This window comes from Rousettus aegyptiacus, unplaced genomic scaffold (assembly GCF_014176215.1).
Source record: "Rousettus aegyptiacus isolate mRouAeg1 unplaced genomic scaffold, mRouAeg1.p scaffold_m13_p_14, whole genome shotgun sequence".
Lineage (NCBI taxonomy): Eukaryota > Metazoa > Chordata > Mammalia > Chiroptera > Pteropodidae > Rousettus > Rousettus aegyptiacus.
Genome location: NW_023416289.1, coordinates 39,478,201 through 39,497,945, shown reverse-complemented (window position 1 = coordinate 39,497,945; position 19,745 = coordinate 39,478,201). Strand labels below are relative to the sequence as shown.

Sequence of the window (19,745 nt, the reverse complement as noted above, 5' to 3'; positions counted from 1 at the left end):
GAGGAAACTGGCCCTCCCTGGAATGGGGCACGAGGCTCTACTAGGAACATGCCGGGAACCCCTGCAGGCATAAGCAGAACTCTGGGGATGGCTGTGGTGGGGTTGGGGTGTCTGTGGAAAGAGCAGTACTAGCTGAGGATCCCATTTTTGAGCAGATGGCTACTTTGGGAGACCTGCCACTCCTCCAGGACCTGTGGATTTTCCATGAAGTAACAGCCTGGGCCTCCCACTCCCTGGATCCTCCCTGCTGCTGGCCGTCGCCTGGTAGAATAAGGGCCCCATTCACTGACTCTGGAGGTTCAGTGTACTAACTGTGTGCACAAGTTTATCTGACTTGGGCAGGGAAGGGAGGGCAAAGAACACGGCTGGCTGGAAGCTCTTACAATAGTGTATTCTGAGCAGTGTAGGGAAGGGCTGTGAACAATGGGCTCTCTGTGCACCCTGCAGTACAGTTCGTGGGGGGTGGGGGTGCAGGCCAGCTGCCTGCCCTATCCAGCAAGGAGGTGGAGTCCAGGGGCAGCCAGGCCTTGGGTGCTGCCCCTTACTGCTCTGGGGGGAAGCAGGTGACGAGACACCGCGAACCCACACTTACTTGAGCTCCTGCGCAATAGCTGCGATCTGCTCCACGCGGTCCTGATGTGCGGCCAGGTCGCTCTCGAAGGCCTCGTGCTTTCGGATGAGGGCTTTGATGTCTGACAGGGTGGCCGTCTCGTAGTCCCGGTGCTTCAGCATGGCTTCCTTCCCTGGGGGCAGGGCAGTGGGCAGGAGGCACTCAGAGAACACAGCACAGCAGGAGTCCACCACAGGCCTATCCAACCATCAGGAGGGGAATGGGGCAGATCCCACATCCTGCCTAGCAGAGAATGGTGCCACTTCTGGAACATTTTCCCTAGCACTTTCCAGGGATCTCTGAGCCCAACCAAGTCCTGGACGGAGCTGGAAGACACTGTGGTGTTGGTGGGCATGAGCTAAATATTCCAATTCAAACTGTGCTCTAAAATCAGGGTCCTTTAGTGGTAGGAGACCACGAGAGCTGGATCGTGGACAGACACCATGTGCGAAGAGCCCTGATCTGGAGAAGTGGCTGTTTCCCCTACCTGCTGGGCTCGGGTAGGAAAAACAGAAGTGTTCCAGTCAGGTTCTTCTGGGGCCCCACCCTCTGCTGCCCCCTGGTGTTTGGGGTGGTGGTCCAATAAACATCTGCTGGCCCTGCACCGTCCCAAGGGCTTCCCGCTGGCAGTGAGGCAGGCGGAAAGGGAGCAACACTGTCATTAGTTCTGGAGCCTGGCTAATTACATGCCCCAGGCCAGAAGCTCAAGGCAGCCCTGTAAGCATAGTAAGGTATTGCAGAAATGAGGAAAAAAGCCAGCCTGGGAAGGAGTGCTACTTCAAGTAAAGCCACCTCGGCCTGCCCTTGGAATGGCAGCTCAGAGACTCCTTCCACCCCCCAGGCTTGTGGTCAAAGCAACAGCTGCCCTCCCATTGCAGTGGGATGGCGCAGTCTCTCCTGGCCTGTTCCCTCATCTGTGAAATGGGGCCAGCACTAGCATGTAGTCTACAGTCTCTGTGAGGTGCTGTTTGAGAAGGGTGGGCACAGAGCCAGTCACCCCAAGGACAGGGCTGGGCACTGGCAGGCAGGAGACAGCGGCTTGGGAGACTGACTCGGCTGGCCCTGCCCCCCTGGCCCTGGGGTAGGAGGCTTAGCCACAAAGGCAAGCTTGCAATTCCCTCCTCCCAAGGGCGGGAACCCAAAATAGCATGTCACCACTCTTCTGCCTAGGCAGCGGCCCGCAAGGGGTGCTGAGAGGAGGATGCCACGGGCACCCTGGATGCGGGCCTCGGGGCAGCCACAGAAGTAGTGCAAGGCTCCTTTCCATTTTTTTCCCAGATGACCTAAGACCATCTGAGAAGCATCCACATGGACCCGCAGCCCTGAAGGCCGTGGGGGATGGTAAGAAGCCAGGAGGCTGGTCTGTCTACCTGTTTTGCATTGGTTTTACTCATTCAGGTCTTCTGAATGAGTGAGCAGGCTTGCCTGGGGGCTCTGCGCTGACTCAGAAGCAGAGCCAGATGCCAAAGCCCCTAGTGGAGGAGGCCAGGTGAGCCATGGGTGGGGCAGGGACCTGTGGAGGCCACCCTGGAGCGGGGTCGGGCCACCTTCTAAACACCTTCACATTAAGGCCAACCCCAGTCATTCCCAGGGAAGGAATTCCAGGGGGCCATCACACCCCACCCTCAGGCCCCAGAAGACCACCTTCCCAGGGCTTCCAAGAGCTGCAGGCAAATGACGGGAATGCTAATAACACAGGCCGGGAGACCCCAGAGGAAAATGCAGAGAGTGATGCCCAGAGCCCGTGGAGCCGTGACAGTGATAGGGAAAGGTTTAGTCAAAGCGCAGGACACAGGTGCTATGAATCTACTGAAGTGCACAGGGGCCCTCCGATACGAGAAACGCCAAACTCTGATGGCCTGGTAAGGTCCCTGGGTAGGGACCTTACCCACTTGGGAAAATACTGTCTGTGTACATGAAAGAAGTTCAAGGTGTTTGTGGAAGGAACAAATGAAGTAAATGCCAGCACTGCCTCCTCCTGGTGGGGAGTGAGGCCATGGGCACCATTTCTGCAAGGCATCCTCGCCTCACCTCCTGGCTTCTCCCCCACCCCGCATTCTAATCCCGGCAGAGGAGGCGTTAGAGGCCCTGGATCTGGCAGCTGCTGCTGCAAACAGCTGGCCTGAGCCAATGTGAGGAGGGCACTGATGGGGCTGCAGCCAGAGACGTGGTGACATGGGCCTAGGTCTACAGTTCATGCAGAGCTGTGTGTTCCCATGCTAGTCGGGGTGCGGCATCTGGGTAGGTCTCAGCATCTGGCCAGTGGTGGGGTGGCCTGACAAACAGCTGGCAGGGGGGCACTGGAGAATCCCCCAGAGGCTGAGTGAGGATCTCACGGTGAAATGTGGGGGTGGGAGGGATAAAAATCACCCTGAGCAAATCAGCTGGGCAGAGTGGTGGCAGGAGGGTAGAGACAGAGTTGGGAAGGAAGTATGTGTGTTGGGGGGGTGAGGGGGTGGCGAAAGGCCTATAAGGTGGCTCGGCTTTCCCAGGCACTGGCCATTTCCTGAGGCTTTCGGGCCCCTGGTATCTGCAATCCCACCCATGCTGTGGGTCCTGACCCAGGGCCAGGGACGTGATGGGATTCCGCATCCTAAGCCAAGGGAACAGGCAGCTACAGGGCTGCCGAGACGCAGGAGGCACCGTTGCCCTTCTGGGAGAAGCCATCCCGCAGGGGGCCAGGCCCCTCAGAAGGAGGCTCTGGACCTCGTCTTTCAGAACTGTGCCGGGGAGTCCAGACACACCCAGCAGCGGGGTTCCTCAGGGTGAGGCTCCTGGTCACAGAGCGTATGGGAGGGGGAAGGCAGACAGTCAGCATGCAGGCTGCGGGGTGGGAGAGCCCACCCCCACCTCCCCCTGGCATGGAAGACATGGCACTGCAGATGGGGACAGGGGTCACTTCCTGATAGACCTGGATGGGGCTCAGCTGCATTCCTGGATAGCCAGTCTCTGCTGACTCAGGAAGGGACCCCTTGTAAGTAATCACTGAGGCCAGAGCAGAGGCAATGGGAGGACCAGGCCTCAAACTGCTTCTTGCTGCCTGGGGCTGGATGAACCTAAAGCAGCATTTCTGACATGCATGCCCCCGAGCAGCAGGAAAGGGGAAGTCTTGTGGTGTGTGTGTGTGTGTGTGTGTGTGCGCGCGCGCGCGCGCTTCTGAGGGACAGGAAGGGAGCAAGACAGCTGAGAGGACATACCATCGGTCCAGGCCTCATGGATGGAGGCCTTCTGCCGAAACTTCTCTGCCAGGTGGTCGAGCCGTTCCAGCCTACGAATCTCATTCAGCAGCCACTCCTCGTAGCCCTTCTCGGCCTGCTCCAGGTGCTGCCAGCAGTTGTTGATGTCCTGCGGAGGGAGGGAGGTGAGTGCAGGGCTATCACAGGGGCCAGGATACCCAGTGTGACGATGCCTCCCTGAGGAACACTGACGGGAATGCAGCAGAAATGGGCTGGATCACATCTACCTGCTGCTTTGCTATAACCTTGTGCCCAGACAGGGCCCAGCACGTAGCAGCAGGTGAAAATAAGTTCTTTGAATTACATGAAAGAATAAATGTGCGGATAGGGCATATTTTCCCTCCCTGAGAGCCATGGCTATCTGGGGTTCCAAATTCAAATAATTCCACACAAACTATCTGTGGTTTGAGGATGGGTATGAAACTCTAGGGAATGATAAGGGGATGGTGGTAAAGTGTCAACTGTATCCCTGCCCAACCTCTGCACCCCAAAGGCTGTGCATTTTAGTTAAGAAAGACTATGCTGGCCAATAATAAGTCTAGGGGAAGTCTGGAGACTCTGCAGCCCCATAGGGGGCAGGCTGGGCTCAGAAGCTAGGCTGCGCCTCCTAGGCCCTGACCCCTTTGGCCCCAGAGCCCGGTCCTCACCGAGACCATCCTGCCCTCAGAGGGCATGAAGGCGGGCCGGTTGCTGAGGCGAAGCTTGGTCTGCAGCGTGTTGAAGTTGATCTCCAGCTGGCATTTCTCCTGCACCTTGGGAGGCTTATGGACGCGCCGGTAGTCACGGAAGTCCTCCAGCTTCTGTTGCATCTCTTGAATGGTCTTTTGGGGCACGCGATCTTCCAGCCAGGGAATGGTGCGCCGGATCCACTCTAGGAGCTGCAGGCCCACGAAAAACCATGTAGCCTTTGCAGGGGGCCCTCAGAGTGCCAACACGGCAACCCCCAGTTCATGTGCACACGGGATTTGGATCTTTGAGGGTCCCATACTGGGGATCACCCCTGCTCCCCAGCCCAACTTCTCCATGATTCCTATTGAGATTCCACAGCAGGGAATTCTGGGAACGTGTGCCCCTTAGAACCATTGTGCTGTTCTTTGGTTACTTCCTGTTCGTGCCTTTGTTCTCGGTCTTCCTTTTCCTCAGATGCAAGCAGGGGACCTCCTCAGGGGGTCTCCCCTACCACACCCCACCACGTGGCCCCACTAACACCATCGCTACTGAGCTGAGCACTACCTGAGAGTCTCACTGCTTCCATGTTCACTGTCAGTGTCTGGCTCACTAGGGGGCGGGGTAGCCAGCGCCACGCTCAGGGCCTGGGACCTTAAAAACTAGAAAGTCAGTCTGGCAAAGGTGACGAGTTTTTATGAGCCACTCATGTCTCTGATGGGGTGAGGACAAGGTACAAACAAAGTGAACATTCTAGGACAATCCCAGGAAAATTAGTTACTGTGCAGCAGAAATACTCAGAGAAGTGATTCGAGCAACTACCTCTGGTAAAATGAGAAAGCCAAGGACAAGGGTATCTTTGTGTGTCTCCATCTTGATAAATGGTGCCAACTGCCCTTTCTTGGAAAGGGCTAGGATTCGAAGATATATAAATGTTTAACCTTTTCTTGGTGTTAGAAATGATGGTGGTGGTAATAAATGGCAGCCTTTTCTTTTTCAAATACCCCCTTAACTTGGCAAAATAAAAAGCTGGTCACTGTTAAGTTGGCTGCTAAAGACTTTTCCAAGCTTTCCTGGTCCATGAAATCTCAGAGTCTGGGAACCACCGCCTGGAAGAGCAGTTGAATCACTACCTTTTGGGAACTTAAATGTTTTATTTTTTTAGTATGAAAACTTTTGAGAGAGAGAATCCAGAAGAGCTGTGATATGCTGAACTCCCACACTCCCAGCCGGCATTCCGAGCCAGGCTCTGGGGCGGGGGTGCCTGGGTTTGAGTCCCACTCTCTGCCCTACCAGCTGTGGGAAAGTGGACCTACACCTGACCTTACCTGGACCTCAGTTTCCTTACCTGGAAATGGGGGTGACATGTACTCCCACCTCACAGGGCTACTGTGGAGAGGGCAGACCCCAGAAGCCAGCTAGCATGGTGACACACCAGTTTGACCCTTAGCCTTGTGAAACTAACCCAAAAGGTCATATACTGGCTTGGACAAACTCCAGAGTCTGTAATCTTACCACCTTTTCTAGAAAGTCTCACTACCATATCTGCTCTCCCTCTTTCCTCCCAGACCTTTGGCCAAGGGTAACAAAGGTGACCAGAGCTTTCTGTCCCAACGGGGTCACCGGGGCTGGGGGTGAGTGACACACTTACATCACTGGCCAGCCTCTCATAATCTTCCATCAGGTGTTCGTTCTCCTGATTGACAGCCAGCACCTTGCAGATCCGGTTGGCTGCAGTCTCAGCCTGGGGCGGGGAAAGTACAGTCAGGGCTGCCTGGGGGCCAGTGACCCTCCCTCCTGACAGGCATGTCCCGTGAAAGCTGGCTCATCCTTGGCCCACAAAGAAGTCCCCGAGGAGGTATGGAGAGGAAGCGCAGCTCCAGTGAGATGGTGCCCTGAGTGCCTGTGTTCCGACAGCCCTTGCCATGTCCCCACGGCTCACGGCTCAGGCCCCCGCCCAGATAGCCAGGCCCCAAGCTATCTTGGCCTGGCCCCTGGAGGTGCTGAGGTGGGGTTGGGGAGCCCTCCCACGGTGAAGAAGATGAATTAACAGACTCACTAGTGGCCCAAGAGGAGGGTTGGGTGGGGTCCTCCAGCGGGCCAAGCCCTGGGTGGTGAGGTAGGTTGCAGGGAGGGCAGAGGGAGGAAATGCTGGTGTCCCCAGAGAAGCCTAGTGGTTGGGGCATAGGCGGAGCAAGCTGAGACACCTCCTATTCTTCCCTGTAGAGGGGCTTGACCGCTCACTGGGCAGGACGAGGCAAGGGCTTCAAAGAGCAGGGCCCATGGGAGACAGGGACTAGTCTCTGCCCCAAACTAGAGGACAGTGTCCTGCCCTGTCCTGCTGGGGAGGAATGTGCAGAGTGAAGGAGGGAGAGGGGTGCCACACAGAGAGAGGAAAGACCAGGTACCTTTCAGGAATCACAGAAAGGGTCCAAGAGAAGAGTTGAAACGGCAACAGAACAGGAACAGAAATAGTGAGGAGGGTCTACAGAGTGGTGGGGAAGGAAAAGAGAGGCTTGGGGATGGCTCCAGACCCAGGTAGCTGCAGGCACTGACGCCCTGCCTCTCCCATCCACACTGCTTCTGGGACAGGCAGCGGGGGGCGGTGAGTGGGGGACCAGCCAAAGTTGGCGTACACGCACACGCACACGCACACACAGACACACACCCTGCATCATGCTGTAGGACACACACCAATGGCCCCGGCACTATTCCTTTGAGGGCCTTGGACAGTGAACACTAGGCCCCAAGGGAGTACAGGAAGCAGACCCAAGGTTGCAGCTTGAGGGGAAGCTGTGGAGGTTAGTCCTGCCTCCTAACTTGAAAGAGACAATGGTATCCCTGGCTGAAACCCACTCTGCTATGCAGACTCACGAAGCTACCGGCTGCCGGGCAGAGGTTTTATTTCACTGATAAATTCTTGGCACCCAGCTCAGGACTCGGTGTGTTTTAGGCACTAGGGGTTGATGAATGAATGAGTGAACAAGGAATAAATGCTTCAGTGACTAGAGACTATTAGATGAGAATAGGCATACTTGTGCCAGGCCTGGGGTTCACCTTGCTTTTACAGAAGGAAACACACCCCAGGGAGCACCCTTTTAAGAGACGGGCTTGAGTCTCTGGGGGAAAAACAGCAGCAGTAATAAGAACACGCTAAGGCTTGCCTAAGCAGCGGATACAGGCTGGGAGAGGCCAGACTGGAGCTTGCGAAGCATGGACCTTGCACTGCCCAGGGGCCTCGCCTTCATTTCCTCCCAAGAGGGCTCTGGCCACCTCAAATCCCGCAAATGCTCTGACCTGGGCCTTCCGCTCTCACAGATCCCTCCAGGCCTCCTGTCCCCCACCACATGGAGCTCAGCAATAAGCACAGGAGCATAGGTGGGCAGGAAAGTAAGCACTCTTGCAAGGGCAATGTGGAAGGGAGGGAGGCTGGTACGGGGCCCACACGTGTGCTGTCAGTAGGGGTCTGTGGATAGGAATCTTCCGTCTCTGCTCACCCCCACCCACTCTCCCTGCCTGTGCCCTCCAGCAAACACTCCAAACACAAGCTCCAACGGCATTCTAGGAAGGTGGTGGGACGCTATGAAACAGGGCTCCGGCCTGGGCTGTGAAGAATCAGGGCGGGCAGGGGCAAGGCTGCTCCGACTACCTGACCACGTGGAGCCCTGACAGGGGCAGGCATGGACCTGCATGAGCTCATTTCCTCAGAACAATCCTGTGAGATGGGTCCAGTATAAACCCCACTTGAGAAATGGGAAAACTGAAGTGAAGTGACTCATCCAAAGTCACACCACTAAGTGGTGTCAGGGCAGGGCACACTGCCCGCAGAGAGGAACCTGCTGACCTGGGGCTCTGAAGAAGGTATCCCGCAGAGGCAACAGGAACAGCCCCTGTCCTATTACTCTCAGGGTGGGTCCTATCACCCTGAACCTCAACGTCCTCCTCTTTTAAACTGGCTAATGGCACCCACCCCACCCTGTAAGGAGTGTGTGAGGGACTAAGGGACTAAGGGCCTGAGCTTGAAGTACTTAGAGGAGTACCTAGTTAGTTTGTTCTCCCTAACCACTTGGTAACTGGTGACAAAAACTTAGGTCGCGAGGGCTGCCCTGCTGCCCAAGACCAGAGACCAGGAAGCAAGCAGTGGGGACAAAGGTGCTGAGGCCTCTGTGCAGGCCTCTCTCCTCAGAGGTAGCTGGGTGTCCTCCCATGGAAGCAGAGGGTCAGCAGGGGCACAGCAGGGGCAGTGTGAGGCCGGCCAGGCTCAGGGAGAGCCGCCACCGGGAACACACTTCTGACTGCTCTGCCTGCATCAGCAAGGTTGCTGGGTCAGCAAAAAACAAGCTGAGAAGTCTAACCTGCTCAGGCCGGTACTTTCCTGGACCATTTGGGAGGGGCAGAGGCTGCAGAGAGGGCTAGAAGAACCCATGCAGCATGCAAGTGGTCCAGCAAGGACCACAGGAAGAGAGGGGCGGGGCAGCGGAGTGATCGAGCACAGGCCCAAGCTGCAGCTCTGCTGCTCAGCTGTGATGCTGGGACTCGACTGCCCTGAGAAACTGGGGTGCCATCACCCACCTCACAGGGCGAGCTGTATTCACAGAGGGAACATCTGTGGTGTGTCAGCATTGGACCAGCACTGGCTCAGTGGTGGCACTGAAGCCCATGGTCACAGGAAACCTGCCTGACTGGGCCAGTCCTCATCCTGCAGTGGCCCTTGGTCTGGCCTGGATCCCAAACAAAGATGGGCGCTGGGGACATGAGGAGGATGGCAAGGGCAGGCCTCAGCAGCAGGGGTGCTCCTGCCCAGCTCACCTTTTGAGCCCCCGAGAAAGCGTGGTAGAAGCAGGACACGTAAGTCATGATGGCTTTCTCATCTGGCCTCAGAGTGCCTACAATATCTGCGCAGAGGGAGAAAGAGAGAGAGAGAGAAGCAAGAGAGAGTGAAAGATGCAGGGAGGGCGGCCGGGGCCAGGCCCTAGGCTCATGCGGGAGAAATAGCGCTTGCTCTGGACTGGAAGCCAAACCCTGGTTCTAGCAGTGCAGGCCCATCTTGCTGAGTTTTTGAAAAGGGGAAAGGGATCTGAATAGGTGGATTTCTCTCCTAACCAGGCCTGGGTTTGTAACACTAGGCATCGGCTCTACAAAGGAAGCTTGGTTTGGGGCTGGAGGGGTCAAACCCTAATTGATCTTTCTGAAAATGTGAGTAAGATCACATCTTGCACAACCACCTATGTCCTTAGCATAAATCGTCTAATGGTCTCCTATGGCCCTAGAATAAACCTGGATCCCAGACCTTAGTGGTCCTCATGGCCTGGCCCTATCTCCTTCTCCAACCTTGTTTTTTAACTCTCCTCTTCTTACCCACTCGGCTCCAGCCATTCCTTTAATAAGCCAAGCTCATTTCTGCCTCAGGGCCTTTGTACTTGCTCTAACCGCTGCTTGGAATGCTCTTCTACAGCTTTTCACATGACAGCTCCTGTTTATCACTCCAAAAACCTGCTCACATCGTCTTTCAGAAGCTTCCTGACAGCCCCGCTAAAGCAGCCCTGAGGCATCTCTATCCCACTATCTTGTCCCATATTCTCTACTGTGCTCATCACCACATGACCTGATCTGTAGACAGGCCATGGTCTGCCTCACCCACTAGAATGTAATCTCCACGAGAGTGGGAACCTTGCCTGACTTGGTCACTGCTATGTACTCAGCGCCTAGAACAGAGCCCGGCACAGACCGAGCACTCAATAGACGGTGTGAGGGAAGACTGAATGGGCAGCATTGCCAAAGAGTTAGGAGAAGGGTGGCTTCCAGTCAGAGAGAGGCCACTGCCGTCTGCAAGAGAAATGAGTTGAGCATGGGAGGCGAGAGGCAGCGGTGGCATTGGGCAGTGGCGGCAAGATGGGCCTGCCTGGCCCTGCCCGGTACCTTCTGCGCTCCCGAAAAGGCATGGTAGAAGCTGGACACATAGGTCATTATGGCCTTCTCGTCGGGCCGGGCCGTGTTCACGATGTCTGCAAGTGAACGACAAGGGTTAAACTGCCCAAGTTGGGGTGGGGGGGGGGGAACTCGCTATGATCCAAAGGCTCCCAAGGCCACCGCCATCCCGGGAGGACCCTGAGAGCTGATTCAGTGACCCCTGGTGACTCTGGGGGGCTTAACACCACCCTTTGGCCCCTCTTTCCCCTATCGTCTCTGGGAAGGCCAAGGCTGTGGGAACTGAATTAAAACGAGGCCACTTCCTCTCTCTGAGAATGGCCTCAAGGGGCTGCTGGACAGTTAAACCCCAAGGGCCACCAGAGGCCAGAGGCATAGGTCTTGGATGGGGGTGGTACATGACTGGGAAACAGCCGAACCGGAAAAGGAAAAAACAAAACACTCCACTTTGGTGGGCTCTGGACTAAGAGCCTGTGGCAGGAAGGGCAGGTAGAGACCTTGCTTATTCGCAGGAGTCGGCCCTCCCTGGCCACCTCACTGATCCCCATTTAGGGAGGGGTGGGACTGGGTTGGGCAGGGGTCTTCCTCAACCGCACCCCCACCTTTACCCAGCTCCATCCCTGAACATGTCCGGCCTGCTCAGGCCCTGTCCCCAGTTTATCAGGATTCCTTCAGCCACCCTTGCTGGCTCGGCCAGCTCTCTGAAGTTGCTGTACAACATACTCACAAAACAAAGTGCTGAGTCAACAAGAGGGACGCACTTACCCTCTGCATCCAACATTTTGGGGATATCTAGGTATTTCTCAGCCACTTCGAAGGCATTGTTCAGGTTGGTGACTGGGTCGTCCTAGGAGGAGGGAGGTAAGGGAAGGGGGAGCTCCGTCAGCGGCAGGATGCAGAAGCAGAAGGGCACCAGGGCTGGCCTGGGTCAGGGAAGGAGTAGGACTGGAAAGCGTCCTTGAGGCAGTTCTCAGCCACCTGTGCTACTGTGGGGAGCAGGGACACCTGGAAAAAGTCAATTCCAACCCAAAGGAACACCTCTAGAAATCCTGGTGACGTAACCCAGGAGCCCTTTCTCCAGAAAAAAATGCAGGTGTGTTCTTTTCGTACAATTTCCAACTATCCACTGACCCCAGATTAAGCACCCTGTTCTGAAGCCTGGAAAGTGTGGTCCAGACGTGAGATAGCACTGGGGGTGGAGGGAGGCGGAGGCGGGCGGGGAGCAAATCTGGGCGTCTCCACATTCCAACCTCCCCAAGCCATTCCTTCCCACTATCTCCCACTGTGCGTGGGGTTACAGCCCACTTCACTGGGACCCGCCCTCATCAGCTTTCACTGCTTCCCAGGTAGAGCCCAATTCCATCATTCACTGTGGCTTGAATGGACTCGCGATGCCTTGCCTCCCCCGCCCAGAATGCCCTCTCCCTGGTCTAGGCTGCGCCCTCCTCCAGTGGCCCCTCCGCACGTGCCAGCCCAGGTGCGCCACCCTTTCTCTGCAGCACTGTCTGGCCCTAGCCCTTCACCACCCCATTCACTGGTGCATGGCCTTGTGCTGCTGGTTTGCTCTGACATACTATCCTGCCTCCCCTCCAGGCTAGAAGCTCCTAGAGGGCAGGGCCTGAGCCTTTCAGAGTCACAAGCTTTGTACAGGCAACTCAGACCAGGACCCTGCCTGGGAACTGTTTGCTAGCGGTGGTGGTTTGGAATTCTTTACCCTTCCTCCCCATGGGCAGAGAAGGAATGCTTCCAGAATCTGAGAAAGTCAGGGATGGGGAACTGGAAGGCATGGCTAGCCGGGTCACAATGCCCATTGGAAGAAGGGGACAGTCTCCGAGGGGAACAAGAAAGGCGAGAACTAAACCAGGGGTCTGGTGACAGCTGGCACAAGCTCCCCGAGCCTGCCCATTTGAGCAGACTTGTTTTGGAGGCCAGCCATGGACAGACTTGGGGGGTATCACCCAAGTTAGGGTGAGACTCGGTGTGTCTGTGGGCCACTGAGGGGAGTGTGAGAAGCGTACCTTCCTTAGCTTGTCATACTCGATCAGCTCGGGCCGGTGCCGGTGGATCAGAGCATTGAAGGCAAGACCGTCTTTCCAGCTAGAGGTAGAAAGGCAAAGATTACGAGGCCACTCATGATGGGAGTGTGGAAAGACCCCGGGCACCATGGGCAATAATTTACGCCCGTTTACTGAAGCAGTTTAGGGGATGTGCTAGGCACTGCAGGGAGAAGGCATGGCAGGGTGGCTGACTGCTGGAGCTGGGAGACCTGTGATCAAATCCTGGCTTTTCCACTTATTGTCAGTGTGACAGTGAGCAAGTCCTGTGATGTGCTCCCTCAGTTTCCACATCTATAAAATGGTACCTACTTCACAGGGCTGCTGTCATGAGAATTAAATATGTCAATATGGAAATACCTAGACCAGTGCCTGACATAGGAGAAATCCTTTCTCTGCTAGCTACGGGGAGCACCATGCCCTGCAGAGCGCCGTTCACGCAAAGCTCCACTGAACTGAACTGGACAGGCCCACTGAGAAGAGATGGTCCATCACAGAAGGTCAGCGCCAGTGCAGTGTGACCTTCATACCTTGGTTGACCTGACCCACGGGCTGACTAAATACCAGAACGTGGTGTGGTTTGGCATGACAGTCTCTGTTCAGAGCAAAATGACAGCTCGTCACAAGCTAGACTAGTCACGTTTTCCTCTCCGAGATCTTCTAAGGGCTGGTTCCTTCTGGGGTCAAGCTTAATGTCACCTCCTTAGGAAGGCCACCCCTGTCCAAGGTACTCTCCAGGTTACTTTCTATCACCTCACCTATTTGATGGTCTTTGTATAGCACTTCTCATTACCTGAAATTATGTTATTAGTTTATTTGAACCTTTGTCAACTATTCGTCCCCTTTGCTGTAGGGTAACTTTCCAAGGATCGGGACCCATTTTGCTGCTGCTGTATCCCCACCTTTGGCATGTAGCAGGTGCTACGTGGATATTTACCAATTGAATAAATAAATGAACAAGAAGTACACGAAGAACCAGCCAGTTGGTAGTAGGAGCTCAAGGGAGGGACCATGTCCTATCAATGGCAGAGCACAATCAGAAAGTCCCCAAACACCCAGCCAGAGCCCTGGAGAGCCCAGGGATACAGAGGACTTCTGTGGACCCTGTGAGGCCCCATTCTTTATTCCTATGTGTGCCCCTCCCTAGTTCGTCCACCCTGAGAGGACACCAGAGGCTCGGAGAAGTGAAGTCACAGGGCCACCCCTAAATCCTCGCTCCTAACATTAGGCCACACTGCCTCCTGCCACACTTGGGTCTCATGTGGCACTGACCACACTTGTCTGTATCCCAGTGACAGTGGACATGTCTCATCTTCCTCCCTCGTCTGAGAGCAGTGTCACAGCAGGGCTGAGTCTTGTTCCTCTCAGCGGAGAGAGTACACCTTCCCCAACACTCAATTCACTAGCCACTCTAAGGATGAGTCCTTCTTGAAGTCAAAACAAAGAAAGAGCTCTGTTATTGCCTCTGGGAGTCGCTGTGCTTGGGGAGAAGGAGAATGTAAGGCCTGCTGGAGAGCCAGGCCTTGAAACCTTTAGCCCAGGCCAGCCAGGCAACTGCCGCCGCCACCTCCTCCCCCAGGAGAGGACGCAGGGACCTTACAACGGCTCCCAGAGGCCAGTGGCAGGGAAAGGGATCCCTTGAGGGCTGGCATCTCAGAGATGATGACAACACAGGAAGAGGGCAGGTAGGAGGACAGCACTGCAGGGGAGTGGGGAGGGGACGAGCTGGGCCAGGGCTCTGGCCGGTGCCCACCTGATGTGGAAGTTCTGCACGTTGACGTTCTTGTATGGCGCCGTCTTTCTCTGGCACCAGAGCAGGAGTCCTTCCTTGGCAGAGGTCTCTGCGAAACACACGTGGACAGTGAGCATGGGGCCCGATGAAAAACCCTCGGAACCCAGCCCATCCTTTTGGTTCGGGCAGAACTTGGGGCAGAGGGCACCAGACATGGCAGCAACAGCAGTGAAAGCAGTGACAGCCTTTCTCATTCCAGACACGGGCAGGCCTCTGCTGAGCCTGACCGCCGATCGCAACCATGACCCCATGAAGTCACTGCCAGGGTTACTCCAGGAAGTGGCAGCGACAGGACAGTGTCAGGGTCTGAACCTGTGCCATGTTTCTGACCACAAAGCCTGTGCCTTTAACTGCCAGAATGTAACGTCCAACAAGTCTTTCATGCTGACCTTGGCCGCTTCTGAACAGAGCAAGGAGTCAGCCAAAGGGCCTGGGCTCTGCTGCCTTTAACAAACTAGCCATGCTATGGGGGCAGGGAACACATATGTCCTGGTCAATCTCTGTGGCCTGTTGCCAGAGGCCCCCTCCACACACTGGCCCAGGTGGCTTTTCTCGTCCTGTGCTGCACCCTGGTACTTGTAGGAAGTGAAGCTGCTCATTCTTGGGTGGCTTGCACTGACTCCAGGTCCATGGAGGCAAAGGGTGGTGGTGTAAGCAATGACACTCAGGAAAACCAGGTAAGGCCTGACTTTGTCACTAGCGTGCTCTGCAATGCAAGTTTCTTGACTAAAATGGGGCCTATCATGCCATCTTGACAAGGGTGGTGTGAGGGTCCATCAAGATGGAGGCTGTGAGAGCTAAGGACCCTGGATGGGTACCACAGCTGGGCAGCCATGATGGGGGCTCCCCTTCGCCTGCAGCCCGGGCCGCATGGCCCTGTGAGTGACACCAGGAGACATAGAAGAGCCTTGAAGAATGAAGACAAAATGCCCAAAACCCTAATCTAACTTTCTCCAACGTGGGTGGAACCAGGATGGGGAAAAGGCAGTTCTTTGCTGTCAGCAGGCTCTTGGCTCTTACCTTCCACAGAGATATCTTGGATGGCGAACCTGAGGATGATGGTCCAGATCATCCCTAGAGTCATCTTTGCGTTGCCGTCCACAATCTCTGCATGCAACAAGGGGGCGAAGGGTGAGATGGTTGTCAAACCAGAGTAAGACGCCATCAGGCTACCCTCCTGACTCGTCTAGAGTTAGCTCCAACTGTCCGACAAAGCTGCCCAGGCCTGTCCTCCACCATCCTCACCGGGAGATAGATGTTGTCTTCTGAACACTTTGGGAAGCACTGTCCTAAAAGCCTCTGCACATGTGTGTCCTCAGCCAGGCAGGCCTCTTCCCACCTGGCCAGCTCATTCTCCTAACCCAGCTCAAAAGACTGCTTGCTCCTCTTCGAGGCTTGTTCCTGGCCCTCTGTCGATACCTCCATCGCAGCCTCATGGGCACATCTCCCCACCAGCGGGTGTGTGCTCTGCTACTGTTTGTTGAGAGCCTGTCTACTTCCTTCCATTCCAACCTTTTGGTCCCACCTTTGTCCACACCACTGTCATCTCCCCCAGAGCTTAGCATGCTCGCTGCCTCCTGCACCTTCTGCAGTATACCTCCTCACAGGTGCTAGGGCAGTCCCTTTAAAAAGTACATCAGATTTGTGCCACTCACCAACTTAGATCCCCACTATGCCTAAAACGAAGCCCTCGATCTGGAGTCCGGCTTACGAGGCCTGCTCTGGGTGATCTGCCCTTCCTCTCCAGCACCCTCTAGCTGTGTGCTTTGGGCAAGCCAGGCTCTTTCTTGCTTTAAGGATCTCGCATCTTCTGTCTACCCACAAAGTGTATCTCTCAGCCCTTTCCTCAGCTGGCTGGTCTTTCCCATTCTGCTTATGTCACCCCTCCAAAATGGCTTCTCTGACCACCAGTCTAACTAAAGGCACTCCCTGCGCCCATCCTAGGGCCTCTCTCCACAGGACCTTGCCTCCCCCACCCGGCTGTCAGCTGGAACCCCATACCTATTAGTTTACTTGTTCACCATCTGCCTTCGTGATTACCACTGCATCCCCAGTACCTAGACCTGGTACTTAGGATATGCTGCTGCCAAAGGAAGGGGAGCGGGGGACACAGGGCCCAGCTGACAGGTGCATGCTTTCTTAAGTGACCGAAAACCAGCTACTCTCTCATACTTCTGGGAGTGTGAGAGAAGGTTCTGAACCATATAGTCTTCAGTTTCAGTAACTCAGAAAAAGTCATCTGTGCAACACTCAGAGTACCATGTGTCTATTGCTGGGTGACAGAAGTGCAAGTGGCCTCATTCTGGGAGTCCATCAGTCACACGTGTCCTTGGCAGACCTTTAAATGCGTTCTGTGCCCCCCTGCACACCTCAGCATACCAGATGCAAGGAGAAAGAGTGGGGAGAATGGAGGGATACTTCAAGAGACCCTGTTCACTGACCTACAAAAACAGAAAAGTCTAGGGTGGGCTTGATTTGAAAAGGAGGGGAGGTACAGTGGTCATCCAGAGAAGAGGGCTCAACCTTCCCACATTCCAGAATAAAGAGGAAAGGGTGGGGGCTCTATTAGCCAAGATGAAGAAGCTCCTTGAGGTGAAGCCACAGGCTATGGCCGAGGGCAACTTGTGGCTTTAGTTTCAGGATAAGGAAATATGCGTAGCCTGGAGGCAGGGATAGGACATAGTATCCGCCAGCCCTTCCTCAGGGCTAAGCCAGCCCTTCCCCAGGGCTAAGAACGCTAGACCCGGATACCAGGCAAAGTCTTCCCCGGTGTGGGGCAAAGGCAATTTATGCTGCATTCTTCCCAAGTGTCGGACACCCAGAGCCAGGGGGAGTAAGGATAGGCCACAGCTCCCAACCCTGGCCAGTTATGGAGGGCTGAGAGCTCCTGTGAAGGGAGGAAGATGGCTCCTCTCACGACACCCACCAGCTGCTTCTTAAGACTATAGCTGTGCCTCCAACTCTTGCCCCCTCTTACAACCTCCACAAGGAAGCCATGTTCCTGCAACTGCCAGGATCACGTGGTGGGATACGGAGATGGGGGCAGGGTGGGACTGAGGCTCTCAGGTATTCTAAAGCCCTCAGGAGGTCTCCAGTAGGCTGCCTTCCAGCTTTGTCCCAAGGCCCAGTGGTCACAGGGATTGGGAGTAAACCAATTTGGGCATGAACAGAAACATTTTTAGACTGGGTTTTTCTCCAAACAAAAACTGATGACCACCATGGGTCTCTCCTCTAACCCCTTCTGTATTTACAGGCCAGTATCTGAGAAAAATAAATGCAGCTGTGGGAAGCAGAAGGCTGGAGTGCAGCCAGGAGGATAGACCCATGCAAGCACAAAAAAATCTCAGGGCCTGATTGAATTTTTGAGTTTTGATTCTTTTAAACAAACACCAACCACCTCGACTGTGGCATGTGAGGCTTGGCACCCCTCTCTGGAAAGGTCCCAGGAGGAGACAGTGTCTTGGAACCCAGTATACGCATTCTGGCCTAGAGTCTTGGCCAAACTTTCAGAGCCTTGTCATTAATGGCAATTAGTTTTCTTTGTTTTTCTAAAAGCTGGGACAACACGGATGCTGGTGCATACGCTGCTCTAACTAATGAGCAGAGCCATGAGCCCAGGCTGCTGGGCTCCATCAGACCTGGTCCAGTCTCCACAGATGCTTGTGGGCCAAGACAAGAGCCTGCTGCTGGAGGACAGCATGCTGTTGCTCTCATGGGAAGGCCTGGAGTAGAGGATCACAGTCCTGAGTATCCCCACGGGGCACAGAAGGATCCTGGGTATCTAGTCAGAGGCCAAACTCTCCCAGCCACACAGCCAGCAAAGTCTGGTCACTGACCTCTGGACTTGCACTCTCTGCCCGGAGCCCTGACACTGAGCCTCAAGCACCCTTCTCTTTCCGTATCCCCTCCCACCCAGATACCAGACTGGGCGGGGCCTCAAGGGCTAAGGTGCTCCTGGCACATAGAGAAGCCATGATGCATGCCTGTCAGTGTCTCCCAGGCCCAGCGTGGGGACGCTGAATGAGGGTATCCAGGACCCAACTCAAAGCCACTCCTCCCCACTGCAGAAGGATCCTGCCCTGTGTGATCGGGGTGCTGGAGTCCCAAGTCTTGGACTGGATTATTCTGTGGGTAGACAGGAAGGGGAACTTGGGGCCCAACATCACATTGAAGCAGTCACTGTGATCACTACTGATGATACACAGGAGCTTTAAGCACCCTGAGTGCTCTGCCACCAACACAACTTCTGTTGAGAAGGCAGAGGTTGGGCCTCAAAGCCTGCAGGTCAGGAGCTGAGCTCCCACCCCCAGCTCACCTTCTGCCCCGATGGAGACCAGCTTGACTCCTTTGCTGGCGATGAAGTCCAGGGCTTTGTTCACGTTGTTGATTTTGTGCACCCTCATCTTGCCCCGCTCCGGCTTAGGTAACCGCTCCCCTGAGAAAGAGGAAGAGAAAGAGAAGCATTAGGGTCCCGAATGCTCTCCAGAACCGGCCGCCACAGTACTGTGGTCCCACCCCGACAGGCCCATGCTCAGACATGCTGTCACTGCAGCCATTAAAGGCCTCACTCTTCCTAGCAGCAACGGGACAGATTGGGTGGGCTATGTCCCAGGGACCTGCTGTTCCAGGTGTGAGTTGCACTTCATCCAAAAGGAACCTCACCTGAAATGACTTCCAGGAGGAGCATCAGCTTGAGCCCGTCTCGAAAGTCCTCATCGATGTTCTCGATCTGCGTGCCGGCCTTCCGCAGGTGGGAGTTGCACCAGGCTGTGAAGGTCTGAGGAGGCAGAGCAGAGTGGCCAGGAGGGTCAGCATGGCTGTCAGGGCTTCTAGAAAAGGGGCTGGGCCATAACCTGGCCCTGGGACAACATGGCCACCACAGGGCCTTCGCTCAGGGCCAGGCCGAGGACTCTACCCTTCAGATACACTGTTCCTGATCTTCGCAACCACCCAGACAAGTCGATCTGAGGAAACTGAGGCTCAGGGTAGTTAACAGACTCACTGCAAAACCACATGGTTGATAAGCAGCTGGGCGCAGCCCGGAACCCAAGTCTCCCACCCTAGAGCAGTGTTCTCTCTCTGTGACACTGCGTGGGCTGGCACACACAGCGGACAGCCTGCCATCTGTCCATTTAGTCACGCAAATCTGACTGAGCGCCAGGCCCAACTGCGGAAACAAGAGGCAGGGACCCTGCTCTCATGGAGCTTACATTCTCTTGGACAGGCACAGCCGGCCCTCATCCAGCCAGCAGACAGACCAGACCTTGGGTCCCAGCCGACACTGCTCCCTCCCCCTGGCCCCTTGGGTAGGAGCTCAGGCAGTGATTTCCCTATTGCTGACACAGAGATGACCTGGGACAGGAAAGCAATGGGAAAAGAAAATTCTCCTATAAATTCAAGGTCTTCTCGAGTTAGTTTCCCTTGGAGCTCTGGAGGGCCCAGCAGCAAGCACTGGCCCT

The 19,745-nt window shown here is 55.4% G+C and overlaps 1 protein-coding gene across 1 annotated transcript in view; it reads right to left on the bottom strand.

Moving 5' to 3' along the window:
• Positions 1-19,745, bottom strand: part of ACTN4 (actinin alpha 4) — a 66,886-nt gene that overhangs the window by 7,897 nt on the left and 39,244 nt on the right. Inside the window, exons 2-12 of the mRNA XM_016165242.2 lie at positions 18,949-19,063; positions 18,602-18,721; positions 15,307-15,393; positions 14,248-14,335; positions 12,459-12,537; positions 11,206-11,287; positions 10,432-10,517; positions 6,164-6,256; positions 4,494-4,724; positions 3,808-3,955; positions 593-743 (exon numbers count right to left, since the gene is read on the bottom strand). Coding sequence (XP_016020728.1) covers positions 593-743; positions 3,808-3,955; positions 4,494-4,724; positions 6,164-6,256; positions 10,432-10,517; positions 11,206-11,287; positions 12,459-12,537; positions 14,248-14,335; positions 15,307-15,393; positions 18,602-18,721; positions 18,949-19,063 — 1,280 coding nt within the window. The remainder of the gene's footprint in view (positions 1-592; positions 744-3,807; positions 3,956-4,493; positions 4,725-6,163; positions 6,257-10,431; positions 10,518-11,205; positions 11,288-12,458; positions 12,538-14,247; positions 14,336-15,306; positions 15,394-18,601; positions 18,722-18,948; positions 19,064-19,745) is intronic.